The sequence below is a fragment of the Sebastes fasciatus genome, chromosome 14 (assembly GCF_043250625.1).
Source record: "Sebastes fasciatus isolate fSebFas1 chromosome 14, fSebFas1.pri, whole genome shotgun sequence".
NCBI lineage: Eukaryota > Metazoa > Chordata > Actinopteri > Perciformes > Sebastidae > Sebastes > Sebastes fasciatus.
In genome coordinates, this window is record NC_133808.1 from 196,257 (window position 1) to 216,499 (window position 20,243).

Below are 20,243 nucleotides of genomic sequence, written 5' to 3' on the forward strand. Positions count from 1 at the left end.
CACTCACCACTATGTGTCTCTATTCCTGTATGTGAATTCCTAAATCTAAATCTTAATTTCATTTAAAAATGACGAGGGCACAATTAACCCTGCATTTCCTAATTCATGGAAGATCACAGAGAACCTGGAGGCCTCTCAAATCTCCGCCTCCTCACTCCAGTCACCGGAACTGACACTCGCCCCCTCGCGATCGGGAGGGAAATTACAGACACACAGCTGACAACCTGCTAGACTAAACTAAATGTGCAGTGGAGACTTTTACCGGGAGAGTGGCTGCATGTGACACGACACAAAGCACCGTGGCTGCTAAGTTAACGCTCCCGAGGGTCGGTTATCGGTTAAGAAAATGTTATTCTACAGTACATTGTTGGTTACTGTGATTTTATAAAGTACATTGGTGGTTACTGTGATCTTCTACAGTACATTGTTGGTTATTGTGATATTCTACAGTACATTGTTGGTTACTGTGATATTCTACAGTACATTGGTAGTTACTGTGATCTTCTACAGTACATTGTTGGTTACTGTGATTTTATAAAGTACATTGGTGGTTACTGTGATCTTCTACAGTACATTGGTAGTTACTGTGATATTCTACAGTACATTGTTGGTTACTGTGATATTCTACAGTACATTTGTAGTTACTGTGATATTCTACAGTACATTGTTGGTTACTTTGATTCTATAAAGTACATTGGTGGTTACTGTGTTTTTATACAGTACATTGTTGGTTACTGTGATTTTATACAGTGCATTGTTGGTAAACTGTGCTATTCTAAAGTACATTGCTTTTTACTGTGATATTCTACAGTATGAACTTCATTGCTGTAATTTCCACAGTAACTCTTGGATTACTGTAATTTTCGATCGAATATGCAGTATTCTACTGTGAAATAGAATACAGTACTTCACTGCGCACAAACACAGTAATGTACTGTGGATTTCACAGGCATTTTTTACAGTGGATACATGACAAACTAACCTCAACAGTTCGACTACACAGCCTACTGCCTAGCTAGTTTCAGCTTGTGTAGCCGAGGGTTGCGTTGCTCTTATATACTTTATGAAGATAATAAATTAATAACACAGAGGCTCCGTAGTCTACAGCCTCGTCAATAACAGCACATCACAGCTTCACATCTTCCGTTCCTCCCTTCACAATAAACTCCCCGGACACAAACACTGAAACACTTAAACACTGAAACACGGCTTACTAGAGGGAACTAAAGTCATTCACAACTCAACTAAATAACTAACACGTGTTTACAGTTAGCTGTTAGCCACGAGCTAACGCGCTCTCCTTGTGTAAACAGCAGCGGTGGAGGATGAGAGACAGCAGACAGAACAGATTGAAACGTTGCTTTCCTCCATGTTTAACCGATTTATCGTGTTTATGCTTGTTGAACAGGTGTAATGATAACGGATCTTGGTTTTACACTTGCAAAGTTTTATTTAACTTACAGTAACGAGCGTAGCATCAACTCGTCTCGACCGCGGCCTCTCTGATCAGCCTTTCACTGACTTCACTGTGTGTTAATGTGTGTGGAGAGCTCCGACACAGAGCAGGTAGAGGCTGCGGTGTGATAATAAATACTAGTCTTTAGCCCCGTGGCCCGTTTAATAATGGGTTTCGGTAACCATCCCTACATAAAATGATTTTTCTTATTCATCGCGTTTCAGACAGCCTTTGGCAATGTGTTCATTGCGCATGTTCATATCGCAATGACGATAAAAATACAATTTATCGGTTAGCCCTAAAGAAAAGCCGGAGCAGGTTATGTTTGAGATAACAGATCAACTCGTATAAAAGCACCGCCTACTGACCAATCAAAGCTTGGTGCTCAGATCATAAGATAATATTACACAAATACGAAGAAGTTGAAGTATTTTCGAGGCTAAAAGCAACATAGTTTAAACTAACAGTGTGAAACGGACATGGGAGCAAACAGAAAATAAATTAAAGCCGCAAGCGGCATTTCGCGGGTTATAGCCTTTCGCGCTCAAAGCGCCCCCCTAGTCGCCGATTTGAATGAAACTTTCAGCGGATGTTTCAGCTGCTCTTGTGAACATATGCTGCAAGTTTGGAGACGATGGGCCAAAGGCTTGGGAAGTTAGGTCTATTGATGTGCTGAGCCCGCCCCTTAAAAATGAATTGGTCAATAACTTCACAACACAATGACATATCAACAAGCTTTATGCAACTTTTGATGAGCCTGGTCCAATAATGATTCGCAGAAAATATGCCAGCAATCAGACCTACGGTTTAGGAGGAGATGTCAAAAATGTGTTTTTCAAAGAATTCAACATGGCGGAAAATCTAGTCAGTGGACTTTCGTGGTCCAAGAGACTTTTTTGTAGATCACATTCAGCAGCACATGTCTCTCAAATTTCTAATCGATGGGACTTATGGTGTGAGGGGGCTGGCCGTGAAAATTTTTATAGCGCCACCATGTGGCCAATTGTTTTCATATTTTATGTGAAGCATTATGACATCATGTACAGTTATGGTACCAAGTTTCATGTCTCTAGCTCGTTCCAGCTCACAGCAAATTGAGCAAAGGCATAATTGGCCAATAGGCCACGCCCACATGCACCGATCAATATCACACTTCAGGTCTGTGTTAATACTTGCCCCCAGAGTATATGCACCAAATTTGATAAAATTCTGTCCACCGGATCTTGCGCTATAAATGTTTGACAGTTTTGGCGCCCCCTATGGGTCAAGCGGAAAATGCTTTAGTACGCCAATTCCCAAACACGTATTGAAGATATCTACCAAGATTTGTGATGATTGGATTAATGGTCCATGAATTATGGCCAATTTCCTGCTAAGCTCCTCCCATTGAAAAGTTCGTTGGTCAACAGATTCATAACGCAATGAGGTATCAACACGCTTTATGCAACGTTAGATGACATTAGTCCAATAATGATCCTCAGAAAATTTGGTAGAAATCGGACCAACGGTTTAGGAGGAGATGTCAAAAATGTGTTTTTCAAAAAATCCAATATGGCGGAAAATAATGTTAGGCGGACTTTAGTGGTCCCAGAGGCTTTATTGTAGATCACACGGAGCTGCACATGTGTGTCAAGTTTCAAGTCAATCGGACTTACGGTGTGCGGGGCGTGGCCTTGCCAACATCGCATGTTTGGGCGTTAATTACAGCGCCACCATGTGGTCGATTGGGGTCATAGTTCTTGAGAAGCAGCTGCACATCATTTCCAGTTAGTGTGCCAAGTTTCATGTTTCTCGCTCATTCCAGCTCACGGCAAATTGCGCCTATTCGGCAGACAACAAATAATAATAATAAGAATAATAACAAATCGGAGCAAACTTAGAAGGGTTATGCCCCTTCGGGGCTATAACCCTAATTAATGAATAGACTATGTCAGAGTCGAGTGCTTGCAGACTGGTTGCTAATCATGTGGCGGTACTGATTCACTGGATTTCAGCTGATCGGGAAGATTCGTCAAAACCAGTTCTCAACCACATAATATAGAAATATTATCTTAGAGAGAGCGAGAGCAGCGAAGGTCGAGCAAGCTATAGAGCACCATAACTGGCCCGCCGGTATATAGGACGCACACCCAAGCCCCCAGGAAGAGCTGATGTGACTGGTACTGCACAGCTGTCAATCTTCATCCGTGGAGTGGAATCCAGTTTATGTGTTACAGAGGAACTTTTGGGAATTAAATCAATGCAACGAAGAATCTCACTGCACTAAACCTCCAGCTTCAGGGACGGGGACGTGTGATCACAGACATGTATGATGCAGTGAGAGCTTTCCAAGCCAAGCTGCGCCTGTGGGAGACTCAGCTACTGCAAGGAAATTTGGGTCACGTTACATGTTGCCAAACTGATAAACCATGTCTCTACCGCTGTGTTCCCGACTGCGCAATTGCATTAAACTGCGCACTCGGCACAGAGTTCACTCAGCGATTGGCTGACTTCGCAGCACAGAAATTTAAATTGCTCAGAAATCCGTTTGTAGTTGATGTTATGTATGAATATGTTTTCTTTTTGCACTTTATCCAATATCCTGTCTATCCTGTTTAATAAATGTTGATCCTATTTGGCCCTGGATGTAGTCCCAGTTTTTTAATTTTGGCCCTCTCTGTGATTGAGTTTGACACCCCTGCTCTAGAGTGAATGACGAGCGGGAGCAGCGTTAGTGAGAATAAAGCAGTGAATCCGACCACTCAAAGCTCTACATTACAGCATTCACCCATTTATCACACACTTTCATACACTGACAGCAGATGCTGCCATGCATGGTGCCAACCTGCCCATCAGGGTCTCATCGAAATACTCAATCACACACCGATGGTAGTATCTTGCCCAAGGACTCTTGGAAATGTGCACTGGAGGAGCTGGGGATCGAACCGCCGACCTTGTGATTGGGGCGATGATAAAAAAATAACAACGCGTGTGATCTCGGAAGCTAAACAGTGTCACGCCTGGTTTGTAATTGGAAGGGAGACCACCTGGGAATAACACCAGGAGCTGTAAGCCTTTTCACTTCTCTTTACTAACAGCAGAGGACGCTGAATCTTTTTCAGTAAAGACGGAGATGTGAGAAACGGCTCGGTTGAAGTCTTTTCATGCAGCTCTGTCTTTCTCAGGCTGTCATGCAGCTTGAACTCTAATTAGTCTCAAATTTGGTGTCATCAGTGAGTACTGTAGCATAGACATTATACTTGTATCTTGTGGGCTTGTTTTCAGTCTGGGTCCCACTACAGTTGGCCTGAAAATGATTTAATCAGATGGATGTGTAGCTAGAAAACTAAATGTGACTACCAAATATTCAGAAACCCTCAATAAATTCCAGAGAATGTATTTATTTCCTCAGCCCCTAAACATGGGAGAGTGCACCAGTAGTTTAATTTGAATAAACTGAAGAAAAAAAACTTTAAGATTAAATTAAAAGTAATCCAAATACATTTTCAAACAATTTAAACTAATTAATCTAAATGATGCATTTATCGACATTAAAAACAAATTTAGAACAATCCGATCATCACAAGAGCCCAGCTTTAAAAGAGAGGGATTAAAAATACAGTGCAATGCAATAAAACATGTTTGTGAAGGCATTTTAAAAGAAACACCCTCATTGGAGTACTGGTCTGTTAGGATCATCTGTTGTAGAGTGAAACGTGGGTAAAACACAGTAGTAGTAGTGCAGCTCTTATGTGCAACAGAACAGAAGTTGCCATCACACACTGTAGTTCTTAAAGAGCTCGTAGTTCCAGGGAGATGGTCACCAACTCTTCCCTCCATCAGTTCTTCCACGTGTAGCTGTAGTTATTCATGTTGATGTGAGTCAGAGCAGTCTTTACCAGGCTGGAGGGCTGCTGGAGCTGCTGGATGGAAGTAGGATGGAGACCACAACCAGACAGGTCTACCGACACACCGGTACACTGCAAACACACAGAGACAGCTGGTGTGAGCGCATGTTGAGTCAATGACCACTAATAGGTGTAATATAGACATTAGGGATGCACCGATACCAATACCAGTATCGGGTATCGGGTCTGATACTGTGCTCATGTACTCGTACTCGAAAAACGGCTCCAATACAACGGCACCAATACCACTTTACGGCAGCGTGACCATAACCTCTCGTCATCATCTTTCGGGTCCTCACGTTTCAACTCCCAGATGGTGCGGGCGAAATGGGCCGGTGGTGTGCCCGACCCAGCTGGGCCGGGATCCCACCTCAGCCGGCCCTCACTTTCATTGCGCCACAGGGTTTTGCTTGCACCCTCTGACTCGCGCGTGCGTTAGACTCCTTGGTCGACATCGCCGCAGACCTCTGGCGCCTTTTACGTGGCCCGCGGCACGACGCGGTTCGGGCATACTGAGGACAGTCCGCCCCGTTCCTATTCGGCGAGGAGAGAGGGCGCAGCGAGCCCTTTGTCCACGGTGCGCAGGGGCGGGGAGTGCTGTAAAGCTGCGGCTGCAAGCCACCTTCACCCCGAGCCTTTCCAAGTCGACCCAGAGCCGGTGGCGGCGCACCGCCTCATATGCGGGACTCCCCAGCCTGCCATGTGTCGCTCACACCCTCCAGCTGGCTGTTAACGAGGGTCTTTTGGCACAGAGAAGCACTTGGTATTGGCGAGTACCCAAATGTATGTACTTGTACTCGGTCTGAAAAAATGTGGTATCGGTGCATCCATATACTGTACATATGTAGTCAACCCTCAATGACACGCCCGTTCTGATTATAAATAATGTCATATCATAAACCATAATTAGCCCAGGGTTTCCATAAGTTTATTGCAAGCCCAGCAGCCAGCCAGGCCAAATTTGACTCCCCGCCAGGCCTAAGCATAGGGGAATTGTGTATTTTTAAGATGTTTTTAGACTAAAATATGTTTTACAAGTAGCAAACTACTCTAAGGAAGAACTTGTAGAGCGAGTGTCGGTGTTTGTGGTCGAGAGAGAGAGAGACAGACAGAGAGAGCGAGGGAGTGTGTGTGTGAGACGGACTGACGGCAGGTATTAGGGATGTTAATGATTAACCGTTAAAGGGACTGTTAATAAGAATCAGAAATTGGTTGTAACAGCGACACCTGTGGCCATTATGTCAACGAAAGTCAGCGTCCTGTTGCTCGCACTCGCCCGTGTGCACACGCTAACTGAATATGAGCGAGCATCGGTCACAACAGTGAGGCGACACAGGTCAGCTAAAACCACAATATCTCTCTATATTTCAGCTGCTTGGCAGTAATGTTAGCTGACCAGACGAAGGTCTCTCCATGAATCAATGCTGATCCTAGTGTTGGCTTTTCCTGCCTCAGCCTCCCGACCGCGGCCGGAGGGAACAGGGGAGACACCGGAATTTTGGTCGGAGACGATAACGTTTCTCTCTGCAGAGCCCCGTCACTTCACAAGACACGGGAAACCTCTGTTGGTCTGGAGGAGCTGCAGCAGTTATTTCTGCACAAACATCCACTGAACATTCACTAGATATTCTCAGAGCTAAACTAACTCTTCTGCAGTGTAATGTGCGCGCATGCACGTGTAGAGGTGGAGCGAGCTGAGCGAGTCATTATGACAAGCCGCTTCTCAGAGTTTTGCTCAGAAGCCCCCCCCTCGCCATATTATCCAGCCCTAAGGTGTAGTACAGTAAGCTATAGCAAAGTTTAATCCTTCCTTTAAAAGTAGGGATGCACCGATACCAGTATCGGGTCCGATACTGTACTCATGTACTCGTACTCGCAAAACGGCTCCGATACAACGACACCGATACCACTTTACAGCAGCGTGACGTTAACCTCGTCACCATCTTTCGGATCCTATCGCACGCGCTCACGCTCCACCTCCCCGACGGTGTGGGCGAGACGGGCCGGTGGTGCGCCGACCCCACTGGGCCGGGATCCCACCTCAGCCGGCGCACGTCGGCCCTCACTTTTTATTGCGCCACGGAGTTTTGCTTGCACCCTCAGACTCGTGGTAGACTCCTTGGTCCGTGTTTCAAGACGGGTCGGGTGTGTTACAGACATCGCCACAGACCTCTGGCGCCTTTTACGTGGGCTGCGGCACGACACGGTTGGGGCGCACTGAGGACAGTCCTCCCCGGTCGACAGTCCTCCCCGGTTGACAGTCACCCCTGGTGCCCCGTTACGGTGCGGCGAGGTCCGGCGGGGAGCTCTGTCAAGCTGCGGCCGCGAGCCTTTCCAAGCCGACCCAGAGCTTGTTCCGGAGCACCGTCTCGTATGCACGACTCCCCAGCCTGACGTGTGTCGCTCACGCCCTCCAGCTGGCTGTTAACGAGGGTCTTTTGGCACAGAGAAGTACTCGTATTGGTACTCGGTATCGGAGAGTACCCAAATGTAAGTACTTGTACTTGTACCCGGTCTGGAAAAAAGTGGTATCGGTGCATCCCTAATTAAAAGTATATGGCTGTCTTACCTGTTGCTTGGTGGTGTGTGTGTTCATGACAGCGGTAGGTGTGTGTGTGTAAAGAGCAGCTGAGAAGTTTCCTTTCTGTGCCGGCCGAAGGAGGGTTGTGACGGTGTGGAGAGAGGAGGGGAGGATAGGTCCTAAAGGAAAATAAACATTACATTTAACATTTAAAACTGCTTCCATTCTTTCTATGCACAAATGCCCTCAAATGGCAGAATAGCTTCATTTCTTTAGGTTCAGTGAATTGATAGAAATATGAAATATGGGCAAAAGCAGGGGTCAGCACCCTGCGGCTCTAGGGCCACATGTGTCTCTTCAGCCCCTCTCCAGTGGCTCCCTGTTGATTTTTTTTTAAATGGAAATGAATAACTATTTTTTGTAGTTTTATTTTTAATTATTATTGTTGTAGGTCTATGGTACGACGGTATGACGGAGTATTAGGGCCACATTGAGGAAAATAAATAAATCTGAGATTTAGAGAAAAAAATTGTAATATGAGAACAAAGTCAGAGGTTTACGAGAAAAAGTCAGAACATTATGATGATAAATTCATATTATAAAGTAGTAATTTTTTGTGTTATTTTCTTTTTTTCTCGTAAAGTTATGACTTTTTTCTTGTAATATTAAAAAAGACAAATTATCGTTAAGTTATGACTTTATTCTCGTAATATTACGACTTTTCTCTCCATAAAGTTATGATTTTATTCTCTTAATATTACAGCTTTTTTTCTCGTAAAGTTATGACTTTATTCTGGAAATCTCAGATGTGTTTTCCCTCAATGTGGCCCTAATACTCCCTAGTACATTTGCACTTTGGCCCTCACTGCATGTTTTGAGTCGCCAGACAGATTTTCTTTTTTTTTTGTTGCCTAAAATGGCTCTTTTGATAGTAAAGGTTGCTGACCCCTGGGCTAAAGGTTAAAGGAGATGAGATCTGTAGCTGTGTACCTGTGATCTCCAGACTGCTGATGTTCTGGTAGGTCAAACCAACCTGGCTCTTCACATTCACACTGCGGGCCTGAAACACACAAACTTGTACCAACAGCTGTGTATGTCTTCACTCTGTGTGTATACTGTGTGTGTGTGTGTATACTGTGTGTGTGTGTGTGTGTGTGTGTCTCCATACTTTCAGTGTGTGCATCGTAGCTCCTCTGAAAGCGCTGGGAGCAAGGAGTGTTGGAGGTAACCCAGCCTGGGAACCTGCTGCAGCCACCAGACTCTTACAGTTGATGAGGAAGTTGATGAGGGTGAAGGTGTGTGATCCCTCCACACACACCACAGACTCCGGCTTGTGGTCCAGAGACACAGTCGGACCCTCCTTACGACTACACCGTTGGTCAAGGAGCTTTGACTGCTTGCGAGATCACATGAAATTGGACAAATAGCCTTCTCCGTGTGCCTGAGCAAAGATTAGACTAGTCCTAGTTAAAGTAGTATGACACACAAGAGAAAGGAGGATACAGTTGGATGGTGATGCTGTCTGGCTTCTTGATTTTGTCCTGGACTCCCATCTCCTTCAGCCAGGAGAAGCTGCCATCTTCGTCATCATTCCCTCCTTCATCCTGACAGTCTTCACCCTCTTTCAGCTCAGAGCACCTACAATTCAAATCGTCGCCACCGTCATAATAAATGTCAGCAAAATCATCCGTTCAATAAATTAGGTTTGACCCATAGAACATGCAAATAAATACGTTTCTTCTTCAGCTCATGCATTCAGTGTGGTCTTCGTCACATATGATGCAGATTGATTGGATAGAATTGATCACTTGTTTTCTGTGAGAGGCCTTTAATCGGAATGGTTTGGTTGTGATTATGAGATGTTTTGAGCAACTTCAACAAAAACGTACAACAACTAATAATTATCCATCACATGGGTGAGTGCTGCAAAAGACATTCCTGTGTCATAAGAATTGGCCTTCGATCACCGCAGTTGAGTTTTGATTAGGCTCCCTAAGAGACTTTCACATTGACTTGAGTTGATCTTTTCCATCCCAGCGGTAGTAAAAATGTCAATTCCAACACTCTCCAGCCTCGATTGTGGAGTCCACAGCTCTCAGAGAAAGAAAACACAATTTACTACAGGACATGAAAACTAGGGATGCACCGATACCACTTTTTTCAGACCGAGTACTTACATTTGGGTACTCGCCGATACGGAGTACCGATACGAGTACTTCTCTGTGCAAAAAGACCCTTGTGAACAGCCAGCTGGAGGGTGTAAGCAACACACGGCAGGCTGGGGAGTCCCGCATACGAGGCAGTGCGCCACGACTGGCTCTGGGTCGTCTTGGAAAGGCTGGGGGCGAAGGTGCTTCCCGGGGCCGTGGCCAAAGGGGACGGTGCGCCCTCTCTCCCCGCCGCGGAGACACAAGGCCCTCTGCTCCAGATGCGACTGTCGACCGAGGCGGACTGTCCTTAATGCGCCCCAACCGCGTCATGACCCCAGGGCAGGGCTTGGCCCACGTAAAAGGCACCAGGGGTCTGCGGCGATGTCTGCAACCCACCCGACCCGTCTTGAAACACGGAGCAAGGAGTCTAACCCACGTGCGAGTCAGAGGGTGCAAGCAAAACCCTGTGGCGCAATGAAAGTGAGGGCTGGCGCGCGCCGGCTGAGGTGGGATCCCGACCCCGTGGGTTAATGTCACGCTGCCATAAAGTGGTATCGGTGCCGTTGTATCGGAGCCGTTTTGTGAGTACGAGTACGTGAGCACAGTATCGGACCCGATACCTGATACTGGTATCGGTAATGATCCCTACTTATTTCAGCGAATTAATTCAAGCAAACTGAAGTCTGTCTTTACGATCCCAAATGCACAAGCTGTGCATTTACCTTTTTAATGCTGTATCCCACCTCAGCGCGCCGGCCCTCACTTTCATTGCGCCACAGGGTTTTGCTTCCACCCTCTGACTCACGCATGCGTTAGACTCCTTGCCCTGGTTCCTTTTTTGGCACAGAGAAGTACTCGTATCGGTACTTGGTATTGGCGAGTACCCAAATGTAATTACATGTGCTTGTACTGTACTCGGTCTGAAAAAAAGTGGTACTGGTGCATACCCAGTTTAGATTTAGTTGGCTATACATTTTCAAGTTATGATATGGCTCAGTCCTCATTCCTTTCTCCTCATTTCAGCCCTCCATCCAGACTAAAACTGTGTTTTTTATGCCCAAGAAAAACAGTCAGCTGGAACTTTCCGCCCCACTCACTGGCTGTAATGTGCAGATTAAAGAGGAGATTTAGCCGTTTTTCTGTTGATCACGTCTGTGAGCAGAGATCTCTACTGAAAGGACCTGGAAGCGCTAGTGTGGATGCAAGTCCTCTTCACGAGGTTTAAAAATGAGACGGCATAGCGGAGACGTCGGCGGATCTACAGAATGGCTTCAGAAGATGGTCAGTTTTATTCAAACTGTAACAGGTTGACAGTAGATTTGGAAAATCATTTGATTGTGCTGAGGTGTATCCAAAGTATCACGTGTGTCATGGGGTCCCTTACCCGGCACTACAAACTCAATACCCCTATTCCTTCTAGCAGCCATACCAATAAACCCTAATCCACACAATCACACACACCCATTCATACAGTCACAAGTTTTATGTAGAGTGCAGACGACACACTTACTCCTGCTCTTCCTCCTCTCCCTGGTGCACTGTCAGGTTCTTCCTCCTCTCCTCCACTAGAGGGAGACTGAACTCTATACCTAAACAGGTAAACAAGATGAATGAGCTGGCAATGTAACACATTAATGATGCAGTCCTGCCAAAGGGTTATATGTGCTTTCTATTAGCAGAAAATAGCCATCAATGCTTTGATCAATCACGAATTAAATGAAAAAATAAATAACAGAGAAAAGTGTCCAGTCCCATATTTGTGTCCTCCAGATGTGTTTTGATACGTCATGAACGACTACCTACTGGTTGGAGATTAACCTTGCCCGGCAGCTGGATTCTCGTAATGAGATCTCACAAGATCATGTGAGGATCGTAGGATCAAATTTCCCACAAAAATCAATCTTGTCAAGCTTCAAGTAATGTGTCCGGCTCGTGAGGTAACAGACCACGCCTCCTGTGAGTAGCTACTGGCAGCTAGGGGCATGGCTTAGGTGTGTAAGACGACACGGAAAGGCAACTATTCGTTCTAAACAACAATGGCGGCTCTTTGAGAAGTTAGCGTAGAGGTTGCGATAGCATCAGTTATCAGAACTGGAGAAGGCTATTTCTCCATTGAAAGAAGGGCAAAGTACGGCACTGAACGTGTTAAATACAGCAAGGTTTTTGCCTTCAGTTAGTTTCACTTTCATTAGTTTGATTGATGGATGATTCATCCAATCACCTGGCAAGTAGTTTTTGAAAGTGCCTGAATTGAGACTCGGTCTATGTGGGATGTAATAAATGACTATATCGCCTACGTCGAGTAGAAATTAGGGATGCACCGATACCAATACCAGTATCGGGTACGATACTGTGCTCATGTACTCGTACTCGCAAAGCGGCTCCGATACAATGGCACCGATACCACTTTACTGCAGCATGACGTTAACCTCTCGTCACCATCTTTCGAGTCCTCACGCTCCACCTCCCCGACCATGCGGGTGAAACGGGGCGGTGGTGCGCCCGACCCCGCTGGGCCGGGATCCCACCTCAGCCGGCGCGCGCCGGCCTTCACTTTCACTGCGCCAAAGGGTCTCGCTCGCCTCTGACTCGTGCGTGCGTTGGACTCCTTGTACCATGTTTCAAGACAGATCGCGTGGGTTGCCGACATCGCCGCAGACCCCTAGCGCTTTTACGTGGGCTGCGGCACGACGCGGTGGGGGTGCACTGAGGACAGTCCTCCCCAGTCGACGGTCGCACCAGGAACAGAGGACCCCGTTCCTATCCGGCGGGGAGATAGGGCACAGCGAGCCTTTTGTCCACAAGTACTTACATTTGGGTACTCGCCGATACTGAATAGCGATACGAGGCCAAAAGACCCTCGTTAACAGCCAGCTGGACGGTGTTAGCGACACAAGGCAGCCTGGGGAGTCCTGCATACGAGGCGGTGCGCTGCGACCGGCTCTAGGTCGGCATGGCAAGGCTCGGGGCGAAGGTGGCTCGCGGCCGCAGCTTTATAGCGCTCCCCGCCCGGACCTCGCCGCACCGTGAACAAAGGGCTCGCTGCGCTCTCTCCCCCCGCCGGGGTCGCTCCCCCTGCTCGCGGTGCGACTGTCAACCGGGGCAGACTGTTTTCAGTGCGCCCCAACCGCGTCGTGCCCCTAGGGCGGGTTCGGCCCACGTAAAAGGCGCCAAGGGTTTGTGGTGATGTCGGCAACCCACCCGACCAGTCTTGAAACACAGATCAAGGAGTCTAACGCACGCGCGAGTCAGAGGGTGCAAGGAAAACCCTGTGGCACAATGAAAGTTAGGGCCGGTGCGCGCCGGCTGAGGTGGGATCCCGGGCCAGCGGTGTCGGGCGCACCACCGTAAAGTGGTATTGGTGCCGTAGTATCGGAGCCGTTTTACGAGTACGAGTACATGAGCACAGTATCGGACCCGATACCGGTATCGGTGCATCCCTAAAAACAAGTGTATCGGTCGGAAAAGGTAATGGAAGATGCCAGGCTCCACTTCCAAGAAAGTTACCGCTTTTAATAATGGCCACGGTCTATGAACACAAACTCTGAGACATACTGGTTTTCAACTGCCGGTCCATTCTGGATAAGAAGCTCTGTGTTCGCTGTCTACTTCTCTCTTTCAGAGTGCTGTTGTCTCCCGTGTGTGTGTGTGTGTGTGTGAGTGTGTGTGTCTCACTCACTGACACGAGTTGCTATGCTTATCGGAATGCACAGATTTGATTGGCTCAGTAGCATCACTTGAGAAGATTTACAATGCATGCAATTGGTCTGTGATTTTCCTGGGCATCTAAACCAGTGCTGTAAAGGCTAGAAAAGACGCGCCAGATAAAATACAAATGCTGTCGACAATTCTCCATAATTTATCGGTTATAGGTGCGATATACATCGTATATCACAATATAGCGTAAAAATATTTAGATATTATTTATAAGCCATATCACCCAGCCTTCACTAGCCGGGGGATATATGAGATGACAAAATTGAATGGAAAAACACGCAGCATTTATTGTGAACATAAGGTATAGGATTTGGTGACTCCAAGCTGTTAAGACTCACCTTCAGCCTTCATCGCCTCTCTGAGACCCCTGGTTGTAGGAGAAATTAAGGCAGTAATGCTGCTAGAGCCCCCAAGACCTGCCGCCCTGAACAACACTGTAAACTGACAGAATAGAACAGATTAGACAAAGGGAAATGACTGTAATGTCCTGTTGTGTTCTTTAAAACCACTGTGAAAATGTCTATTTGGATGATCCCCAGTAGTATCAAACAAGACACCATGCATGCAGGCTACCTCCAACGCACCAACACTTACCTGATAGGAGCAGAGGTAGAAGTAAGGACAGAGTCTGGCCTTCAATAAACTGTAGAGAGACGACAGACTGACGGACCTAAACAAGACAGTCAGAGGGAATAACCATTCACAAAAGACAAGCACTGAATTTGATGTTTTTGTGCATATTTAGTCACATAATTGTGTGCGTAACGTTTATGTGTTGACGTTAAAGTGATTTTCAAAGTGATGTGCCGTTACATAAAACTAGGGATGCACCGATACCAGTATCGGGTATCGGGTCCGATACTGTACTCATGTACTCGTACTCTCAACACGGCTCCGATACAACTTTACGGCGTTGTGACGTTAACTTTTAATCACCATCTTTCGGTTCCTATCGCATGCGCTCACGCTCTACCTCCCCGACGGTGCGGGTGTGACAGGCTGGTGGTGCACGCGTCAGCCCTCACTTTCATTGTGCCACAGGGTTTTGCTTGCACCCTCTGACTCGCGCGTGTGTTAGACTCCTTGGTCCGTGTTTCAAGACGGGTCGGGTGGTTGCAGGAATCGCCGCAGACCCCTGGCGCCTTTTACGTGGGCCGAGCCCCGCCCTGGGGGCACTACGCAGTTGGGGCGCACTAAGGACAGTCTGCCCCGGTCAACAGTCGCACCGGGAGCAGGGGGCCCCATGTCTCCCAGGCGGGGAGAGAGGGCGCAGCGAGCACTTTGGCCACGGCCATGGGAAACACCTTCACCCCGAGCCTTTCCAAGCTGACCTAGAGCCGGTTGCGGCGCACCGCCTCGTATGCGGGACTCCCCAGCATGCCGTGTGTCGCTCACACCCTCCAGCTGGCTGTTAACGAGGGTCTTTTGGCACAGAGAAGTACTAGTATTGGTACTCGGTATCGGCGAATACCCAAATGTAAGTACTTGTACTCGGTCTGAAAAAAAGTGGTATCGGTGCATCCCTACATAAAACAAACATAAAACAATGATATTGAATTTCAGTTGGACTTTAAGTCATTATCTGTGGAGCCATGTCACTAGAGTGCCTCACCATTCACTCATGAGACTCTGCTGCAGTGCTCTATCTTGAGCCCATGGGGTGTTTTTCCCAGTGAAGTTTCTCTCAGCATTGATCCTGGGGAACAGAGAGATCCAGGGCAGGGAGGGGTGCTGCCAGTACACCAGACTCTGCTGGAAGGCACAACGAAGCTCAGAGCAGGACCTGGGATCCTGCAGGGGGACAGGGAGGATCAGAATACGGGTTTTCTGTACATGCACAGGTACATATTACTTTAAAATTACATGAACCAATATTTTTTTTTACCTGCACCAAAAAATATTTTACTTTGTTGTATTTCTCTTTTTTCACTGCACTTACGCCCAGACTTTTCAATTCAGTTTGGAGTTTGATAGTAAAGTGATCATGGTCATAGTCGGGGTCATCTTGAACAGGATTACACTGAACATTTCAGCAAACCTCCGAAGGAAAACATTTCTTTATTTAATTTATGAAAGTTTAAATATTAGGCCATTTTCAATGTGTTACAATATCATTTGAGCTGTACAGTAATATACAGTGAGACTACATATGGTCATTTAGAGCAGAATCCATTGTGCTTCTCAACAAACCTGTTTTATCATATTAGGACTTCTTTGGTAACATCACATTCAACAAGATTAAATGCCATGCTCTGTAACCACTTGCTTAAAAAGGTGTTATAAAACATGACGTTTTCATTTATCGTATAAAATTTAATAAATTATTGCTATAAAGTAGGGATGCACCGATACCGATACCCGATACCAGTATCGGGTATCGGGTCCGATACTGTGCACATGTACTCGTACTCGCAAAACGGCTCGCGCGTGCGTTAGACTCCTTAATCCGTGTTTCAAGACGGGTCGGGTGGGTTGCAGACATCGCCGCAGACCCCTGGCGCATTTTAAGTGCGTCGAGCCCACGTACTCAGTACGAGTGCATGAGCACAGTATCGGACCCGATAACAGATACTGGTATCGGTATCAGTGCATCCCTACTCACGGTCAATACATGATAGTTGGCAGCCCTTACGTTCACGGGTGCATGCAGAGCTGAGAATTATGTGCACATCTAAAATTGTACCTGCACTACTGTGCATCTGATATTTAGAGCCCTGCACTGATTGAGTGATTGAGTCAGTGGCTTTGGAAGAATTGTCAGTAAACATGACACTACATAACAAACATTATCTTTTAGAAAACACGGGGCTAATCACTGTAATGTCATGTGTGATGCTGACACTAAAAACTCTACCTGTAGACTGTGTGGCAGAGAGCTAAACTGAGCTCTGCACTGCCGACTGTGCCCCGAAGCTTCCTCCTGGGCTTTGGGGTGCTCTGCCCAGGACAGGGTGAGCGGGGAGGTGAAGAGGAGGCGAGTCTTCAGGCTCCAGTCTGCTGGATACTCTGTGCAGATAGGAGGAGCTATGGAGGCAGGAGCAATGGCCTGGGGACTCTTGGAGGAGAGACGGGAGGGGACGTTTAGAACAAGTATTTAAACAGTTGAAAACAAGTGGCTTTACTACACAAGGTGAACCACTAAAAAGGTGTGGAGAGACAGACGTATTGTATAAATATGACAAATCAAAGTGCAGAAAAAAATCTGACCTTCAGCAGTGGACTTTTAACATCTTCTTCCTCTTCTTCAAATAGAGAATCATCCTCAGAGAAATTGAGACACTTCTACAGCAGAGGACAGGAAAGTGAAATGGAAAATATCAAAATGTGCAGTATGTCACCCCAAAACCAAACTCATGAATGTAGTTTATCAAAAGTGAACAATAATGGGTGAATCCGCTCCAACATTTAATGGCTTCTTCCTTGGCCCATGCTACACCAGCCGCTGCCTCAGATCTTTGGTTTAGGTGAGCAGATCTACGGAAGCCCTAAACGGACATGATTCAAACATTTATTTTCATCTTGAGTTAATTATGTTGTTCTTAACTTGTTATCACGAGAAAACAAATGGTTGTTTTCTTTTATTACTTCTAATGTTTGGGTCACAACAGCCGACGGTAAATGCATTCAAACGGCCCAGATTGAGCTGACAGCGTGGATATACATCCATGGCTGACAGTGATGGACTTGGTGAAGTTAGCGGAAGGATTTTGTGTCTGTATGTAGTCAGAGATGTCAAATGTATATCAGTCATTGTCAGGAATTACTCATTTCATTTTTTTTTTCCAGCAATCAAATATGAAAGAAAAAGGACATTTTCCTCACAATTTTGTGGTATTTTCTTTTTTAATTTATAAGGGACACAAGTAACATGTTTTATATTATTTTTATGTTTTATGATAATAGTGCCCAGTATCGGGTCCGATACTGTGCTCATGTACCTGTACTCGCAAAACGGCTCCGATACAAAATCACCATCTTCCAGGCCAGGTCCTATCGCACGCGCTCACGATACACCTCCCGGACGGTGTGGGCAATACCAGTCGGGAGTGCGCCCGATCCCGCTTCAGCTGGCGCACGCCGGCCCTCACTTTCATTGCGCCAGGGGTTTTTGCTTGCACTCTCTGACTCGCGCGTTAGACTCCTTGGTCCGTGTTTAAAGACGGGTCGGATGGGTTGCAGACATCGCCACAGACCCCTGGCTCCTTTTACGTGGGCCGAGCCCCGCCCTGGGGGCATGACGCGGTTGGGGCGCACTAAGGACAGTCCGGTGACACTTTGGCCACAGCCCCGGTAACCACCTTTGCCCCGAGCCTTTCAAAGCCGACCTAGAGCTGGTCGCGGCGCACTGCCTCGTATGCGGGACTCCCCAGCCTGCCGTGTGTCGCTCACACCCTCGAGCTGGCTGTTAACGAGGGCCTTTTGGCACAAAGAAGTACTCGTATCGGTACTTGGTATCGACGAGTACCCAAATGTAAGTACTTGTACTCGGTCTGAAAAAAAGTGGTATCGGTGCATCCCTAGAATATAATCCATTTAATCTTATTTCCATATATTGTATGTATCCTTGTTAACACGTTATTTTGAAAACCGAATGTAATCACACATGTATCCTTCGCTGCCGTCCATCACTGTCATCCATGGACATCAACGCTGTCAGCTCGATCTGGGCTGCTTGAATACATTTACCATTGGCTGATTTGACTCGAACATTATAAGCAATAAAAGAACACAACCTTTTTACAAAGCTTGTTTTCCCGAGATAACAACATAATTAACTCGTGATCTCGAGATAATGGCATAAAAAAAAGTGTCAATCATGTCCATATAGGGCTTCCGTACAGATCAACTGACTGAAGCTTCATTGTTTAGCTGTTTCGCAGACCCACCGCCAGTCTCCTCCCTTTGACCTCCAGGCATAAATAAATCAATTTAATAATGAATAAATTAATTTAAGTTAATAATAATAAATTAAATTAAATAGAAGAGTAGATAAATAGGGGGATTATACAATGGTAAATAAATAAATGAAGCAAATTAAAACAGAAATATCAATTTATTAGTTAATTAATGACTAGATTTACTTTTAATATTATTTTTGATAAGATTCATTTCATTGCATATTTATTTAGCGAGTAATTTTGTATTATTATTTATTTTGGATTTTGGCAGGTTCTTTCCTCCATACAACAAAGTGATCCATTTAATGCCTCTAAACTATCAACTGGCTTAAACTAGGCCCTGGATCTGGACCTGGATCTGGCCTAGACACTTCTACCTTTGAGAGGAACGTCACATATTAGAACCCACCTTGCTGGACATCTCTTGATCTTCCTGTTGTTCTGTCTCAGTCAACCTCGCACTGAAAGGTAAAACTGTCTCTGTGGACATGTCCACATCTCGCTCCTTTTCTGTCCATGTCTTGATCTTGTAAATGTCTGCTGCTTCGGCATCTCCATCATCGTTATAAATGAGACACTTCTTTTTGGGGCTGTAAGTATTCTCAATGTGTGCGAACGGGTTTCTGCGTTTCCTCCCGCCTCCGGAGCGACTCTGACTGTTGAACAGCGGCCCCGGGGAGAAGGGCCGGACGCATGCCGGGGGGGAGTCGCCCAGTCCGGGACTGCCAGTGGAACCCTGCTCGCTACCGGCGTCGCTTCGGCTTCTTTTCCTCCTCATTCGCATAATTTCAGCCGGTCGCTTGAAGCTGGGTGAGTAGCCTTCATGTTGAGACATATTAAGGGTTCTACGTTCTCACAAATAGCAGAAATTCAACGACAGAATGTTAACACCACTGGCTGCTGTTCTGCTCTTCTGCTATTCTGCTCTTCTGCTGTTCTGTTGGTGCGTACAACGCACTCTACAAATTTGGCGCGTAGCGTGTTGACGTAACTTTCTTCTTCTTCTTTGGTGCTGACGTCAGTTCCCTCTCGTGTTGCGTTTTTTGCAGAGAAAAAAAACGGAAAATGGGAAGAGTCTCACTTCGAAAAGGGAAAAACGAAATGTGCCGTTTTCACAACGCAAAGTGATTTGATCACAACTCCTCAAATAACATGACAAGAAATCACATCTTTGTTGAAGTGAAATTGAAAATTAATGGCTTGTCTGGTTTTCTAAAAAACTATAAAAATCATGTAGGCTACTTAGTGTTAAGGGGACCTATTATACTTTTGTGCCTTTCCCCTTTCCTTTAGTGCGTTATATACTTTTTTTGTGCATGTAAAAGGTCTGAAAAGTTACAAAGCCCAAAGTCCACGTCAAAGGGTTACTCTCCCCCACAGAAACACTGCTCCTGAACTGTCTTCTTCTTCTTCTTCTTCTTCTTCTTCTTCTTTTTCTTCTTCTTCTTCTTTGGTGTTTATTGGCGGTTGGCAAACCATCTTAGAGGTGCATTACCGCCACCATCTGGACTGGAGTGTGGAACAGAAGATTGTGCAGAAACAAAATAGAACTAAAAAAAAAAAAAAAAAAAAAATTAAATAAATAAAAAATGATAATGAAAACTCTAGATTCTT

At 46.0% G+C, this 20,243-nt stretch overlaps 1 protein-coding gene across 2 annotated transcripts; it reads right to left on the reverse strand.

Annotated features, from left to right (window-relative positions):
* Positions 1-4,834: 4,834 nt before the first annotated feature.
* On the reverse strand, positions 4,835-19,986 carry donson (DNA replication fork stabilization factor DONSON). 2 transcript variants are annotated; one of them, XM_074658063.1, is made up of 12 exons: positions 19,039-19,983; positions 16,939-17,013; positions 16,586-16,786; positions 15,344-15,522; positions 14,326-14,401; positions 14,070-14,172; positions 11,525-11,603; positions 9,368-9,502; positions 9,033-9,231; positions 8,855-8,924; positions 7,913-8,043; positions 4,835-5,415 (listed from the first exon to the last, which is right to left on the reverse strand). In XM_074658063.1, the coding sequence occupies exons 1-12, from the start codon at positions 19,462-19,464 to the stop codon at positions 5,275-5,277; spliced, it is 1,815 nt and encodes a 604-aa protein (XP_074514164.1). In that variant the 5' UTR covers positions 19,465-19,983; the 3' UTR covers positions 4,835-5,274. The 2 variants fall into 2 exon arrangements, 1 of the variants encoding a protein (XP_074514164.1); XR_012597018.1 differs by lacking the exon at positions 4,835-5,415 and having other exon boundaries at positions 8,855-8,938; positions 19,039-19,986.
* Between the last annotated feature and the right edge of the window lie 257 nt (positions 19,987-20,243).